The sequence below is a fragment of the Bubalus bubalis genome, chromosome 11, assembly GCF_019923935.1.
Source record: "Bubalus bubalis isolate 160015118507 breed Murrah chromosome 11, NDDB_SH_1, whole genome shotgun sequence".
Lineage (NCBI taxonomy): Eukaryota > Metazoa > Chordata > Mammalia > Artiodactyla > Bovidae > Bubalus > Bubalus bubalis.
This window is the reverse complement of record NC_059167.1, coordinates 76,911,643-76,927,757: the sequence shown is the minus strand read 5'-3', so window position 1 is coordinate 76,927,757 and position 16,115 is coordinate 76,911,643. Positions and strand designations below refer to the sequence as shown.

The window sequence follows — 16,115 nt, the reverse complement described above, 5'->3', positions numbered from 1 at the left end:
AGACTGATATTAGCTGCAGATTTTTCATAGGTGTCCTGAATCATATTGAAGACGTTCCCTTGTATTCCTAGCTTGCTGAGTATTCTCATCAGGAAAGGATATCAAGTTTGTCTAATGCTTTTTCTTTATCAACTGGAATGATCGTGTTTTCCCCCCTCTATTTTGTTAACATGGCATATCCATTTTCATATGTTGAACCACTTTTACATTCTTGGGGTATATCCCAATTGGTTTTAGTGTATAATCTTTTTTACTATGCTGCTGGATTAGGTTTACTGGTATTTGGTTGAGGATTTTTGTATTTGCATTCATGTGGTACAGTGGTGTATCATTTTCTTTTCTTATTTTTTTTTTTCTCTAAATTTCATATGAGGCTAGTACTGGCCTCATAGAACAAGTTTTGAAGCATTCCCTCCTCTGCCTTTTGGAAGAGTTTGAGAAGGACTGGAGTTAATTTTTCTTTAAATGTTTGGTAGAATTCACCAATAAAGCCATCTGATCCTGAATTTTTCTTTGATAGGTTTTCAATTACTGATTTAATTTCTTTATTCACTATCAGAATTTCCATTTTTCAAAGAAACTTTTGAGTGAGTTTTGATAGTTTGTGTGTTTCTAGAAATTTTTCCATTTCATCTCGGTTATCTAATTCGTTGGCATACAGGTGTTAATAGTATTCTCTTACAGTATTTTTTATTTCTGTAAGGTCAGTAGTAACATCTCCACTTTAATTCCTGATTTCAGTAATCTGGTGGGTTTTTTTTTTCTTTTGTTTTTTCCTTTGTCAGTCAAGCTAAAGATTTGTCAGTTTTTTTTTTTTCATCTTTTCAAAAACCAACTTTTGGTTTTGTTGATTTGGTTTTTTAAAATTATTTTTCATTATCACTGCTCTAATCTTTATTATTCCTTCCATCTGCTTGCTTTGTTTGTGTTTAGTTTGCTCTTCTTTTTTTTTCTTAAAACTTTTCTTAAACATTTTTTTCAACCTTAAGATTGAAGGTTAGGTTATTGATTTGAGATTTTTTTTTTTAATGAATGCATTTATAGCTCTAAATTTCTTTCTGAACATTGCTTTTGCTGCATCCTTTAAGTTTTGGTATGTTGTGACTTTGTTTTCACTGATCTCTAAGTATTTTCTAATTTCTCTTGTGTTAGCTAATTTGACGCGTTTGTTGCTCAAAATTGTGTGGTTTAAGTTCTTTCTGCTATTGATTTATAGTTTCATTACATGGTGATCAGAAAAGACACTTGTATAATTTCAACAGTTTAATTTTATTGTGACTAGTTTCGTGGCCCAAAGGTTATCTTGGAGAATATTCCATCTGTATTTCTGAGGGAGGTGTATTCTGTTGTCACTGGGTGGAATGTTCTCTGTGTGGTCTGTCAGGTCTGCACTGTTAGGTTAGCTTACTGTGTTGAAGTAAGTCTTCTATTTCCTTATCTTTTGTCTAGTTGTTTTCTCCATTATTTACACTGGGGTGTTGAAGTCTCCAACTATCATTGTAGGACTGTCCAAATCTTTTTTTCATTTAAAAAATTAGAGGTATGTTTTCTTATTAACAAGTTTTGCAAGTTCTTAATATAGCTGGATACTATTTTACCTTTGTTAGATATGTGATTTTAATATATATAATTTCCCCAACCTATAACTTTTTTATGTGTTGTCTTAACAGTATTTTTTTTGAGAAAGAAAACTTGTAATTTTGATGAAGTTCAATTTATCAATTTTTCTTTTATGGACTGTGCTTTTGATTTAGTTTCTATTAAATCTGCCTAAATCAAAGTCACAGAGGTTATATCTTATTTTGTACTTTTAGAAATTAAAATTATTTTAGTTTTACATTTAAGTCCATGAATCTTTTTTTACTTAGTTTTTATATATGGTCTAAGATGTAGATTAAAGTCCATTTTATCATATGAATCTCCAACTGTTCTGTCAATATTTGTTGAAAAGACTATACTTTTTCCGCTGAATTTCCTTTTCTCATTGAAAATCAAGTGGCCATAAATATGTGGGTCTATTTCTGCACCATTCTGTTTCATAGATATTTGTCTGTCTTTATGTCATTTAACATTTCTTTCATATATTTTGTCTCTTAGTTCTATGTTCTTTAAGATAGTCTTCAGCCAATCCTGAAGTACCTGTTTTCTCTAAGGTTGCTTGTCCTGTTTTATCCTTCTTTTCACACAGTGGTTATTATACTCAAGGCCAGATTATACATAGGTATGAGTTAACATATATGAATTAAGGACTACGGAATAATCTCTTATTCATATTTTAGATTTGTATTGTATTTCTGGTTCTTTTTATTCAATTATATGTGCTATTTTTTCTCCTGTAAGTTCCTCTTATATAAAATTTGATAATGGAACTCAATCTTGTTTTCCTATGTTATTTACTTACCCTTCTAAAATATGAAAAGGGGAAAGAAGAAGGGAGAGAAAAGCAATCTTTATTTATTTTAAGAAATTTTATCATAATGAAAAAGACAATCTTCTGTATTCAATATTTTCTTTTAATCCTATCTCCCCATTCTGAACTGTGATTCCGTGTGAATATTTGTGTTTCTATATTGCCTCTACTACTTTTGGGTCAGAAAGCAAGTTGTTTCTGGGAAGCTTGAATTCCTCCTGGAGTTGATAGTTCATTATAGTTTTACATTTCTTGGCTCTGAGTAGGCCACATGGTATCTGACATTCCCCAGTGGTTGGTTGGCCAATTTTGTGGAAATTGAGTTGCCATCTTTAGGGAAATATTTCTGACATTCATTAATTTTTAACTGCAGACATTTTGTATTTCTAAAAACTTTGAGTTTTCTTCAAATATATACCTGATTTTTGCTACATATTTCTGATGCTTTTTCATTATGAAAAATTTCAAACATTCTAAAAATAGAGAAAATGGTATAATGAATAATGGTGTAACAAACTCATAGTTCCATGAATTACCAAATCATGGCCATGTTAATTTTATCTATACCTCCACTCATTTTATTTTGAAGCAAATCCCAAGTATCATATCATTTTGCTATAAATTATTTTCTATACAGTTACCACAATAAGAATTTTACTGACGAGGAAAACTAAAGTCAAAGTGATATTAAAAGATGATTAAAATAGAAGTATAATTCGAGAATATTGAAATTCTATCATTCAACAGAGTTGTCAAGCTAGTAGTCTCCTTAGTTTAAATATTTTCCTTCTGTTCTCCATATAATGCCAGGGAAAGTTTTCTAGGGTATCTTAAAAGTGAGTAATAAGGTGCAGAACAGAGTAAGAAAGTCATAGGTAAAGAATTAAGCATTTTGACATTTGCTTACATATACACAAAACAACACTAGAAAGTTGTGCAATAAAATAATGAAAATAGTTAATTAGGGAAGGGATATCGGATGGATGCGGGGGAGGAGGAGGATTAGAACTTTAAAAATCTATACATTGTTGTATTTTTAAGTCATTTGAGTATGTTTTATATTTTTAAAATAAATATCTTTTCTTGTAGAATGTACTATTTCATGCAAAAACTAGGATATTCCTATGATAAGTCAGTTTGAAAGTATTATAACAATACCAAGATCATTGTTAATTGGACAGATGGCTATGTGGTTTTTTAAAAAATGCCTGACTTTATAGTTAGAGCCTTAAGTTTCATAATTCAATTAAATGTTAAAAGCATATATGGCTAAAGTGTGCTTTACTAGCGCTCAGACTTCATGCATCTCTCTTCACTTCGACTTATCTTCCTTGCAGCTCAACAAACAAGAGCCTCAGTTTCTAGTTTAGTTTTGTTCAACTTCCTTCAACCAGGTCTACCTGTCTGTGATCTCACTATTTCCTCAGAGTCTAAAGTGATGAAACTTCTCATGCCTCATTCATGTTTCCAGTTAGGTATTTTCTTTTCTCTAAAAAAGAATATGTCCAGAAGAATGGAATTCAGTCAAACTGAGTCTCAGGGGGACCTCTGTACAACCAATCCTCCATATTCATGGGTTCTGCATCTGGGAACTCAACCAAACGTGGATTTAAAATAATCAGGAAAAAAAAATCCAGAAAGTTTCAAAATGCAAAACAAATTTGCTATACCAACAACTATTTACATAGATTTACATTGTGTTGTGTGTGTGTGTGTGTGTGTTAGCCACTCAGTCATGTCTGACTTCTTGTAATCCCATGGACTATAGCCCGCCAGGCTCCTCCATCCATGGAATTCTCCAGGCAAGAATACTGGAGAGGGTTGCCATTTCCTACTGCATTACATTGTGTTAGGTATTATAAATAATCTAGAAATGATTTAAAGTATAGCTTACCCTTGAACAACATGGGTCTGAACTGAACGAGTCCACTTACTTGTGAATTTTTCCAATAAATACAGTACCTACATTTTCATTTTACATATCCTTAAATTAAGTAGCTATGAGAGAAAGTTTCTTTTCTCTTAAAGATCACAATATGTGGAATCAAAAGAAATCAAAAGGATTTGAGTACTGATTCTGACCAAACTGTTTCAGGTTTCTGCTCTTGGGTAAGTCATTTATGAATTCCTCTGTTTTTGAGGCAGAAATAGCAGTATGTGGGTTTTCAACTACACAGGAATTGGCATTCCTAAACCTCCCTCCCATTGCATTTTTCAAGAGTCAACTTTATATGGAAAATATGTGCAGGTTATATTCAAATACTATTCCATTCTAATCAAGGAGCTTGAACACTCATAGTTTTTTTGATATCCCCAGGGGGTTCTGGAACCACTCTGATGCAGATAAAAAGAGACAACTCTACTCTTCTTCCTCTCAGCTTAAGACTTAACTGGTTTTCATCTCACAATACCAGCTGCTCCTCAAGTCTAGGGGTCAGAGTACTTTAATTCACATATTTATTGAGCACCTAATGTGTTCCGGGCACTGTGTTTGGTGTTTGTTATTATACTAAAATATAATTCCTGTCCTACAAGTTCAGAATCTGGCATGAGACACAAATAAGAAAGTAGAGTTCCAATTAGATATTGAGACTTAGTTTAGCAGAACCAGCCATGGATCATGTTGGAGAGTGGGCAGGAGGTGGGGTTAAGCTTCTCAGAAAAGAAGCGGATATGTGTCAGAGTCAACTGAGTTTTAGAACATGAATAGGAGTTAGTCGAGTCTTTATTCAAGGATATAAAATGGACCCAGATAGAAAAATGTGAAGAGTGGTTCAGAATTCTGAATAGTGTTTTAGGTGTGTGTGTTATTTATTACTAGAAGATAAGGTCCAAGGCAGGGAGAAGCAGTAAAAGCTAGGGATGATGGAGGGAAGCTTCTCTTATCTTATCCCACCCCTGGGGCTACTATTGCTTCCTAACCCAAAAGCCAGGGGAGGGATTCTCAATATCAGTGTAAATCCTCAGGGAGAAAACACAATGCTTCTGTTATTGGGATATAAATATTTCCCATGAGTGCTGTGCAGGAGAAACACGGATGTTGGCTATGGTCCTCCACAGCTGGTCAAACTCCATTCTTTCTCTCATTTCCACTGTATTGCCCAGTACTTTCACAGCTACTGATTTGGAGTGAGTGACAGATGAAAGCAGAAGCATTCCCACTCAACCCTTGTTAAGGGTCAGCCTCCTTTTCATCAAGCATGAGGTCTGAGAAACTTCTGTTGAATTGCAAATCTCTTGTGTCTTTGAGGAATTATTTTCTTTCTTTCTTATGGCTTTATTTCCTTAGCAATTGGATCTCTTTTCTTTAGCAGGCACTGCTGCTAGCCGGGCTCCTAATGTTTGGTTCAGTAAATCCTAATTTTGGGGCATCACCACTGGAAGCTCAAGTTTTTTTTTATTGGAGGATAATTGCTTTATAGTGTTATGGTGGTCTCTGCTGTACATTGACGTGAATTAGTCATAATTATATACAATATATGTAATATATTATATATATATATATATGTATATGTATATATATCCCCTCCCTCTGCCACCCATTCCACCCTTATAGATTGTCACAGAATTCCATGCTGGGCTCCATATGTTATATAACAGCTTCCCGCTAATTATCTGTTTTACACATGATCATGTATATATGTCATTGCTACTTTCTCCATTTGTCCTAACCTCTCCTTCCTGCTGCAGAAGGAAACGGCAATCCACTCCAGTACTCCTGCCTGGAAAATCCCATACCAGGTTCCTCTGGTAGGTTACAGTCCATGGGGTCACAAACAGTCGGACACAACTGAGCAATTTCACTTTTCTTTCATTTTCTCCTTCCCGTGCTGAAACTCAAGTTTTGCATGAAGGATCCTACTTGTCAATAGATGGACTGGTTAGAAATCAACCACTTCTTCAGTTTCTCCTTCCCTGCACTCAGGCTCATGCCAGGAGCCAGAGAGGACAGGGTCTCAAACAGAAAAACTGATAGTTTGTACATAAAACTCACCAGCAAAAAAGGTGAATGTCTGGATTTAAATGGAACATTTTTCAACCATTAGAGACAAAAGGAGCTATAGGTAAGTGCATGAAGTGTTTTCATAGATAGATGAGTGGTTTAAACCCTCCATATCCACCCCTTGCCTTCCAGCCCCATGTTATTTTTTTAGTGACATACCTTGGAGCATTATGAGATCATGTATTTCACTTGAAGTGTACCTGTTCAAACCTAAGGCAGTGATCAGATTGTGGAAGAAACTCTTAATACAGGGAGGAGAGGGTGGACCCTAATGGTTGATGTGGCCACGGCCATAAGAAGAGACAATGTGATGCGGCCTCCTTAGGATCAGAAAGCCCCTTTATTTACAAGGCAGAAGAAAAGCTTTGAAGAATTATACCCAGGAGGAAAGCACAAAAGAAGAAGCAGATTATCCACCTGCAACCTCTTTTCCCAAGTGCTTTGCCCATCCTCAGGAACTCCAAGTGTGCCAGGCTATTGTCAGCCTCATAGTAGAAGTCATGGGAAGGACTCCAGGATGGAGCAGGACATTTCAGTCATAAAAAGGGAAAGAAAATTCTTGCAGGGTGATCCTCACCTTCATGGAGATATCAAAGAATTTTAGGGGCAGGTAGGAAGAATCCCTTCTATATTTTGATTTGGGGCTCATCTTCTCTCGCTGAAGGGATAATTAGTTTCAGTATATTCAGACAGCCAGAAAGAATCCTCTTTGAGGGGAACAGTCCTATTTCATTTCACTCCATTACTTATTTTTTGTGCTTCAACTGCAACGTACTAGGCTCACATACTGCTCTTTTCCATTAAAAACCTCCTGTCTCTCCTATCAAATCTATACTTATTTTTAGTATTTATTTTAGGGATCACCTTTCTCCAGAATAGTTTCTGTCTAAGTCTCAGCTTGGATTCCTTCCCATGTGCCCCCTCAAGTCCCCTGGGCTTACCTGTGACACTTCATGTGTGACACATTTTAACTTTTCTGTCATTCTCATTAGGCAGTGAGCTGCATGAGGGTAGTGACAATATTGCCTTACATTCAAATTGACAAACATAGTACCTGAGACATAATCAACCTAGAACAAAAGCTGAATGGTTTTACTGCTAATAAGGTAATTTCTATAGAGGCTACAGGGAGATGAGATGTTGAATGAAATCTCCAGGGGAAAAGACCACAGAATTGCTTTCAGAAATGGTATGGACCTAACAGAAGCAGAAGATATTAAGAAGAGATGGCAAGAATACACAGAAGAACTATACAAAAAAGAGCTTCACGACCCAGATAATCATGATGGTGTGATCACTGACCTAGAGCCAGACATCCTGGAATGTGAAGTCAAGTGGGCCTTAGAAAGCATCACTACAAACAAGGCTAGTGGAGGTGATGGAATTCCAGTGGAGCTATTCCAAATCCTGAAAGATGATGCTGTGAAAGTGCTGCACTCAATATGCCAGCAAATTTGGAAAACTCAGCAGTGGCCACAGGACTGGAAAAGGTCAGTTTTCATTCCAATCCCAAAGAAAGGCAATGCCAAAGAATGCTCAAACTACCGCACGATTGCACTCATCTCACACGCTAGTAAAGTAATGCTCAAAATTCTCCAAGCCAGGCTTCAGCAATATGTGAACCGTGAACTTCCTGATGGTCAAGCTGGCTTTAGAAAAGGCAGAGGAACCAGAGATCAAATTGCCAACATCTGCTGGATCATGGAAAAAGCAAGAGAGTTCCAGAAAAGCATCTATTTCTGCTTTATTGACTATGCCAAAGCCTTTGACTGTGTGGTTCACAATAAACTGTGGAAAATTCTTCAAGAGATGGGAATACCAGACCACCTGATCTGCCTCTTGAGAAATTTGTATGCAGGTCAGGAAGCAACAGTTAGAACTGGACATGGAACAACAGACTGGATCCAAATAGGAAAAGGAGTTTGTCAAGGATGTATATTGTCACCCTGTTTATTTAACTTATATGCTGAGTACATCATGAGAAACGCTGGACTGGAAGAAACACAAGCTGGAATCAAGACTGCCGAGAGAAATATCAATAACCTCAGATATGCAGATGACACCACCCTTATGGCAGAAAGTGAAGAGGAACTCAAAAGCCTCTTGATGAAAGTGAAAGTGGAGAGTGAAAAAGTTGGCTTAAAGCTCAACATTCAGAAAACGAAGATCATGGCATCTGGTCCCATCACTTCATGGGAAATAGATGGGGAAACAGTGGAAACAGTGTCAGACTTTATTTTTCTGGGCTCCAAAATCACTGCAGATGGTGACTGCAGCCATGAAATTAAAAGACGCTTACTCCTTGGAAGGAAAGTTATGACCAACCTAGACAGCATATTCAAAAGCAGAGACATTACTTTGCCAACAAAGTTTCGTCTAGTCAAGGCTATGGTTTTTCCAGTGGTCATGTATGGATGTGAGAGTTGGACTGTGAAGAAAGCTGAGCGCCGAAGAATTGATGCTTTTGAACCGTGGTGTTGGAGAAGACTCTTGAGAGTCCCTTGGACTGCAAGGAGATCCAACCAGTCCATTCTGAAGGAGATCAGCCCTGGGATTTCTTTGGAAGGAATGATGCTAAAGCTGAAACTCCAGTACTTTGGCCACCTCATGCGAAGAGTTGACTCATTGGAAAAGACTCTGATGCTGGGAGGGATTGGGGGCAGGAGGAGAAGGGGACGACAGAGGATGAGATGGCTGGATGGCATCACTGACTCGATGGACGTGAGTCTCAGTGAACTCTGGGAGTTGGTGATGGACAGGGAGGCCTGGCGTGCTGCGATTCATGGGGTCGCAAAGAGTCGGACACGACTGAGCGACTGATCTGATCTGATCTGAAACAAAACGTACAAAAGTTTTGCTACTTGGGTGGGAGTCACAGGTGAGAGATTGTAAGTAGAGAGGTGGCACTAGTGGTAAAGAACCTGCCTGCCAATGCAGGAGACGTAAGAAATATGAGTTTGATCCCTGGGTCGGAAAGATACCCTGGAGAAGGAAATGGCAATCTACTCCAGTTTGTGGACAGAGGAGCCTGGCAGGCTTTAGTCCATGGGGTCACAAAGAGTCGTGTCCATGGGGTTACAAAGAATCATACTCGACTGAAGCAACTTAACACACAAACTTTATTGCTAACAAAGACTGCTGGGTGTGCTAGAGAACTGTAGGGCTGACAGAGAACCAAGGACTTAAGGTCATTTCTCATGCTTTGCATGGCTAATGGTGATCAGTTTTCTCCTAGTAACTGAGGCTTTAAAAACAAATTTCAGAATATCATTGATTTGCTCTTATAATTGGTGTTAGTCTTCAGAATTGGAATGACGAGAATCAATTGGTAAGGACTTGATTTCTGAATTTATTAGAAATTACCAGGAATTCATAATTTTGTCTCTGGCAAGTCATCTTATAGGGTCCACATTTGAAGAGACTTAGCTTGGTATTATGGACTGAAAAAGTTTGAGAAATTCATCTTAACAGTCCCCAGAATATTTGGCTTGAAGTTGGCAGTAAATTAAAATATGCAGATAACTGACTGATTGAATCAGTGTGGTTTATCCCTCTTCTCCCTTTTAAATATAACTTGCTTTAGATAGGCAAGCACATCGTGACAAACTGAGTTCTGTTCGACCGTTGGGTTGCAGGAGAAAGTCTCCATGAAAAGGTAATATGGCCTAGATTCCTATGACTCATTCTACAGCTGAGCAGATGAAAGACAAACAAGGCTGGATTAATTGACTGTCTTCCAAGGGAAGTGGCAAGACAAACCTAGACTCTGGTGCCCTAACTTAAGAGTCCAGAGCTTTCTCTATCACATAGTTTGTTAGCTAAGTGCTGGCAACTCTGCACTATGAATTCATTTGCTCCTTACAGCATTTTACAATTGAGTTGCACAGAGATGTTAAGTAACTTTTCCAAGGCTACTCGGCTAGTAATTGTAGATGCTGGGATTCAAAGCCAGGCAGTCTGGTTCAAGTTCTGATTCTGGTTGAATGGGAATCACATTCTTCACAAAATCATTTTTCTTAATTTTTGTCCAGCTCAATGGATATTGTTATTATAATAATGTGATAGCACCATTTGGGATTTTAGAATAGTAGATGTGAAGATGGAGCCTCCTGTCATCTTCACACCTTAGTTTCAGCTACCATTTATAGGAAATCTTCCTCAGCTCTAAAAATCAATTAGATGAAGATCTCAGGTCCTTCAAATCTTTTTTAAAAAATTTTATTGGAGTATAGTTGATTTACAATGTTGTGTTAGTTTCAGCTGTACAGCAAACTGAATCAGTTATACATATACATATATCCACTCCTTTTAGATTCTTTTCCCATTTAGGCCATTACAGAGTATTGAGTAGAGTTCCGTGTGCTATATAGTAGGTCCTTATTAGTTATCTATTTTATATATAGTAGTGTGTATATGTCAATCCCAATCTCCCAATTTATCTCTCCCCCTACTCCTTCATAACCATAAGTGTTTTTTTTTTTTTTTTTACATCTGGAACTCTATTTCTGTTTTATAGATAATTCATTCATCATACCCATGTTTTTTTTTAGATTGCACATTTAAGTCATAGCATACAATATTTCTCTTTCTCTGTCTGGTTTACTTAACCAGTATGACAATCTCTAGGTCCACCCGTGTTGCTGCAAATGGTATTATTTCATTCTTCTTTGTGACTGAGTAATATTCCATTGTATATATGGGCCACATCTTTATCCATTTGTCTCTTGATGGACATTTAGGTTCTTCAAGTATTAACAGGATCTGTGACTACAGGAAGTGGAGCTTCGTGTGCCATATCATGATAAAATAAATTTTAGGATTGTTTGGAGAATCCTCACCAGGACTGTGTTCATGCTGTTGCACAGATGGGAAAGATAATGGCCCCTGGTGGAAACCAGAGCAGTGGTGTGACCGAGTTCATCATGGCGGGTTTCCCAAATCTCAATAGCACAAAAGCAGAACTGTTTTCTGTCTTCCTTCTTATTTATCTGCTGACTCTAACAGGGAATGTGTTGATCGTTGGGGTGGTAGGAGCTGATACTCGCCTGCAGACTCCCATGTACTTCTTTCTAGGTAACTTGTCCTGCCTAGAGATTCTGCTCACTTCTGTCATTATTCCCAAGATGCTGAGCAATTTCCTCTCAAGGCAAAACACTATTTCCTTTGCTGCATGTATTACCCAGTTCTATCTCTACTTCTTTCTTGGGGCCTCTGAGTTCCTACTGTTGGCTGTCATGTCAGTGGATCGCTACCTGGCCATCTGTCATCCTCTGCACTACCCCTTGCTCATGAATGGGGCTGTGTGCTTCCGAGTGGCCTTGGCCTGCTGGGTCGGGGGACTCCTTGCAGTACTTGGCCCCACTGTGGCTGTGGCCTTGCTTCCTTTCTGTGAACAGGATGCTGTGGTGCAGCAATTTTTCTGTGACAGTGGCCCTCTGCTCCGCCTGGCATGCACCAACACCAAGGAGTTGGAGGAAACTGACTTTGTCTTAGCTTCTCTTGTCATCATAACCTCACTGATGATTACTGCAGTGTCCTATGGTCACATAATCCTGGCTGTCCTGCGCATCCCCTCAGCTTCAGGCCGGCAGAAGGCTTTCTCTACCTGTACCTCCCACTTGATGGTGGTGACCCTCTTCTATGGAAGTGCTGTTTTTCTATATGTGCGGCCATCGCAGAGTGGCTCTGTGGATACTAACTGGGCAGTGACAGTTGTAACAACATTTGTGACACCGCTGCTGAATCCATTCATCTATGCCTTACGTAATGAGCGAGTAAAACAAGCTTTGAAGGACATGTTTAAGAAGGTAATAGCAGGATTTTGGTGGCATCTTTCACTTGCTAGGAGTTTCAACAAGAAAATAGTGAGGTGAAAGTGAAGGGACGTCATCACTTAAGGGATGTCCTAAGTCCAAGTCTTCTTTGTTATCTTCTCATTGTCTCATCATCATGGATATCGCCCCATGACCAAATTTTGGAACCACTAAAGAACTACAAAGGCATCAGATCCATCCTTCTTCTCTTTCAGGCAAAATTCCTTGATTCTATCTCATATAAATTCACATTATTATTGATTTATCACAATCAATACCATTATAAGAAGCTCCAACCTGTGCAATCTTAACCTATGGGTCCATAGTCACCAGGGAATCTAAGAATGAGCTTCAGAAAGTGTATGAGCACTATTATTATGTAAATGTATATATCTGAGCCTATATGCACTTGTCTGGGAAGAGGATATATAGCTTTAATTCAATTCCTAAAGAGTTCATGTATGATTGTCACCAAAAGTTAAAAACTAATTCTCATTAGATTCTTTAAATTATTTATGAAAATCAAGAATCTTAAGAAAAATGTCCTGTAATCATAGAAATAAATAGATTAACTGTATATTTTTGTACAGACTTTCTGAAAAAAATTGCATTCACTGTTAGGTGGAAAAGAGGTAAAACAAATTTAATAAGAGACTTATTTTCTTCTTCATGGCAATTTCAGATGCCTTTGGAAAAGCAGATCAAAAAGAAAGCTTATGAATAGTAGCATTTAATGTGGTTTTCTAATTTACACTGTATTATAAAGGTGAATTAAAGATATATTCACTCATTTTATCAGTGGATTATGTTGCTTTCATTTGTCCATCTTTTTATTACATTTGAATATCTGTTGTCCTCATTCCTCTTTTATTTTTAGTAAAATGGGGATGGAATGAGGACCTTCAATATAAAAAAATTAAGAATATCAACTACTGTTGTACCTACCAAGAATCAGATTTTGTGTTACATTTTATCTACATCATTGTATATTTGAAAGGAAATGGGGTACTTATTTGTGGTGACCTTGGAATCTTGGACAAATGTTTATGTATGTATATATGTATGTATGTATTCAATCATTCAACAAAGGTTTTTTAAGCATCTTTGTTGGATACTGTGATACAGTAATGTATGTTATTATATATAATATGTCTTTATTATATATGATAAGATGAATAAGCAATGGTTCCTAATCTCAAGCAACTTTGATCTTAAAGGGGAAGACTAAGAGACAAATAATAATTCAAAGATAGGGGATGATAAGGGGGTTTACAAAATAACATTGGAGGTCATATGAAAATTGATTTACCCTGTTAAGTATTTTCTTGTTAGAGAAGTTTTTGGAAGCTATCATTCACTACATGGGAATTAACTCCATGTTGGAGTGCATTTGTATACATAGACACAATGCTTAGAAAAAATAAATATCAAAGTATGGACAGCACATCAACCTCAAAATAATGTTGCATAATTGGCAAACTGAGCATTAATATGCAAAGAAATAGCCATAAAGTTTCATGGTCACTAGAAATAGTGATGCTTTTATCTGGTTCTATTAGTAATACACAAACACACACACTAAATATTTCTATCCTGAAAGATTCCTGATTGAGAACTAGAGGAGTGGAAGGAATAAGAATAAGCAGTAATTTGAGAGAGAAAAAGAATTCTTCTGGAATGATCTAGAAGTGTTACCCAGAGGGCAGAAGAGATATTGCCTTAAAAGCTACCTAATTTCATGGAGCATAAAAACCGGAAGTCAATCCCAGAGATCACAAAATAAGAGGAAGCTAAAAATAAGAATGTGTTCCAAATACATAGAACAGAGCCTGGTACTTAGGAGGTGCCCGAGAAAGTTGACTTTGTACTGTGTCTGTCTAAGCTGGAACTACATTATCTGGAATTTTCCTTTCTATATGGATCTAAATTTCTATATGGATGTGGTGAAATTTGTAGTGAGATTTAGAAGGTGGAAATGTCACACACAACAACCACTGTGTTCTGAATATTGGCATAGAATGCCAGGCTTTGTTGCAGCTTGCACTTTTTGATGCAACAGAGATGCTATTCTGCTAGTCTGCTTTTTTACTCATTGGTATGGGCTTCTGTTGGACCCACAACTCCTCTAGCACAAATGGATCTCCTCCTCCATCTCTTGGGCCAAGTGAATGGGTAGTTCTATGATGAAGGGAGCCAGCTTCTCCTGCAGATCTCCCATATCAACAAGGTTGGAGACAGTGAGAGACAGATGTAGGTCCCAGTTTTCTCTTTTTATTTCATTTTGTCTTTATGGATTTCATGGTGTAAGTCTGAATCATTCTCCCCTCACTACAATCCCCATTTGTCCTTACCTGTTCACCCCCAGGGTTACAGATTCAGGCCCAACACTAGTCATAGAAGCAAGAGCTTGACATAAACTTTTTCATCAGTTCCCAGAATTATAATAAATCTCTTATTCATCACTACTTACAGTGCTTCCACTTTGATTGAATCCTAAATGATACAATTTTTTTTTTTTTTTTGCAATAATAAGCTGCAGCATTTCTCCTGTTTCCCATTATTTTTCAAACTTCTTAAAGACAGAGACTGGATCATATCTGAATTTGTTTCCATGCCATCTAGAAAAGTACCTGATAATTTGGAACATAGCAAAGTCTCATTACTTTTTTGTTTCTTATAGGGAAAAATTACATAAGGAATGAAAAAGTGTCAAATAAGTATGCTCAATAGTGATTTGCTGGGGACACTTTTGTATAATTCAAAGGGGATCATGTTGACAATAGCTTATTAAAGGCCCATATTGGCATAGGAGTACCATAGTTATAGGTACCATAGGAGGTGAGGAAGACAGTTTAGCAGCTCTAAGATTGTACAGGCCCTGAGTCTATGGCTGAGCTCCTGAGTGGGCCTTGGAGCAGATGAGTTCAGTAGCTATACATTCATAGTCAAGACCTTCCTTAAAGATCCTCATTCCAGGAAAACCATGATTTTGTGAAGTTTTGCATATGGATATTTCCCTTGGGTTCCCCATCTTAAAAACAAAAAAAAATGCATTGCGGCTATAGGAAGTATTTCAAGATCTGCCAATACAGAAAAGATTTTAGCAGTAAAGACTTTGACAAGTGTTCCAGATGTTCTCTGTGACTCCTAACATTCCCCAAGCAGTGAGGATGACATAGTGGGTCTCAACCCCAACAAGCAACAAAATTACTTGTTGGAAGTGTCATCAGTAAAATAAACTCTGAACTCAGACTCTTAGCTGTAGAAGCTGGTGCTGCTCCTCTCAAGTGGAGCCCAGAAGATAAGGTCCCAGTTTCCACCACTATAGAAAGAAGTACCCACTGAATCTTTAGCCACGTGCTCTGTTTCTGGTTCCCAATGGACATTATTTTCTCAAAGGTCAAAAGATCTTATTTGAGATAAGAAATCCCCACATCTCTCCCACATAAGATCATCTTAAACTATTTCTGCTTTTCAGAACTAATTTTCCTTTATCTCCCGCCTCAAGCCATCTGGGTAGTCTTTAATTTGCTCCTTGGAGCCTTTTTTCAAGTGCTGAAGGGTTCCTTGTCTTGATTGTAGCCAGTACTTCTGCTTCTTACCATGATAATGGAAGGAGGGTGGAAGGAGGATAATGGAAGGAAAGTGGCACAGATGCCACTTTCATAAAAACCCTTAAGAGTCAGAACATACCAAGGTCAAGGAGTGCACTTTTGGCAACCCCAACATACCTTTGCCCAGGTTTCAGGGCAGGGCAGCAAAAGACCCACTGATTGTCCTTGAGTGGACAATTAAATAATTGTGAAGCTATCCCAAGACCTCCAAGCTAAATGTGTGAACTGTCTAGGTCCTCCCCTTCTCACTCAAGATACTAAGAAGAAAGATTTAC

General features: G+C 37.5%; 1 protein-coding gene across 1 annotated transcript; it reads left to right on the top strand.

Annotated features, from left to right (window-relative positions):
* The first annotated feature begins 11,223 nt into the window (after positions 1-11,223).
* On the top strand, positions 11,224-12,286 carry LOC102392478 (olfactory receptor 6S1). Its single transcript, XM_006048393.3, has one exon. It carries the CDS (start codon positions 11,279-11,281, stop codon positions 12,284-12,286), a length of 1,008 nt encoding a protein of 335 aa, XP_006048455.3. The 5' UTR covers positions 11,224-11,278.
* Positions 12,287-16,115: the final 3,829 nt, after the last annotated feature.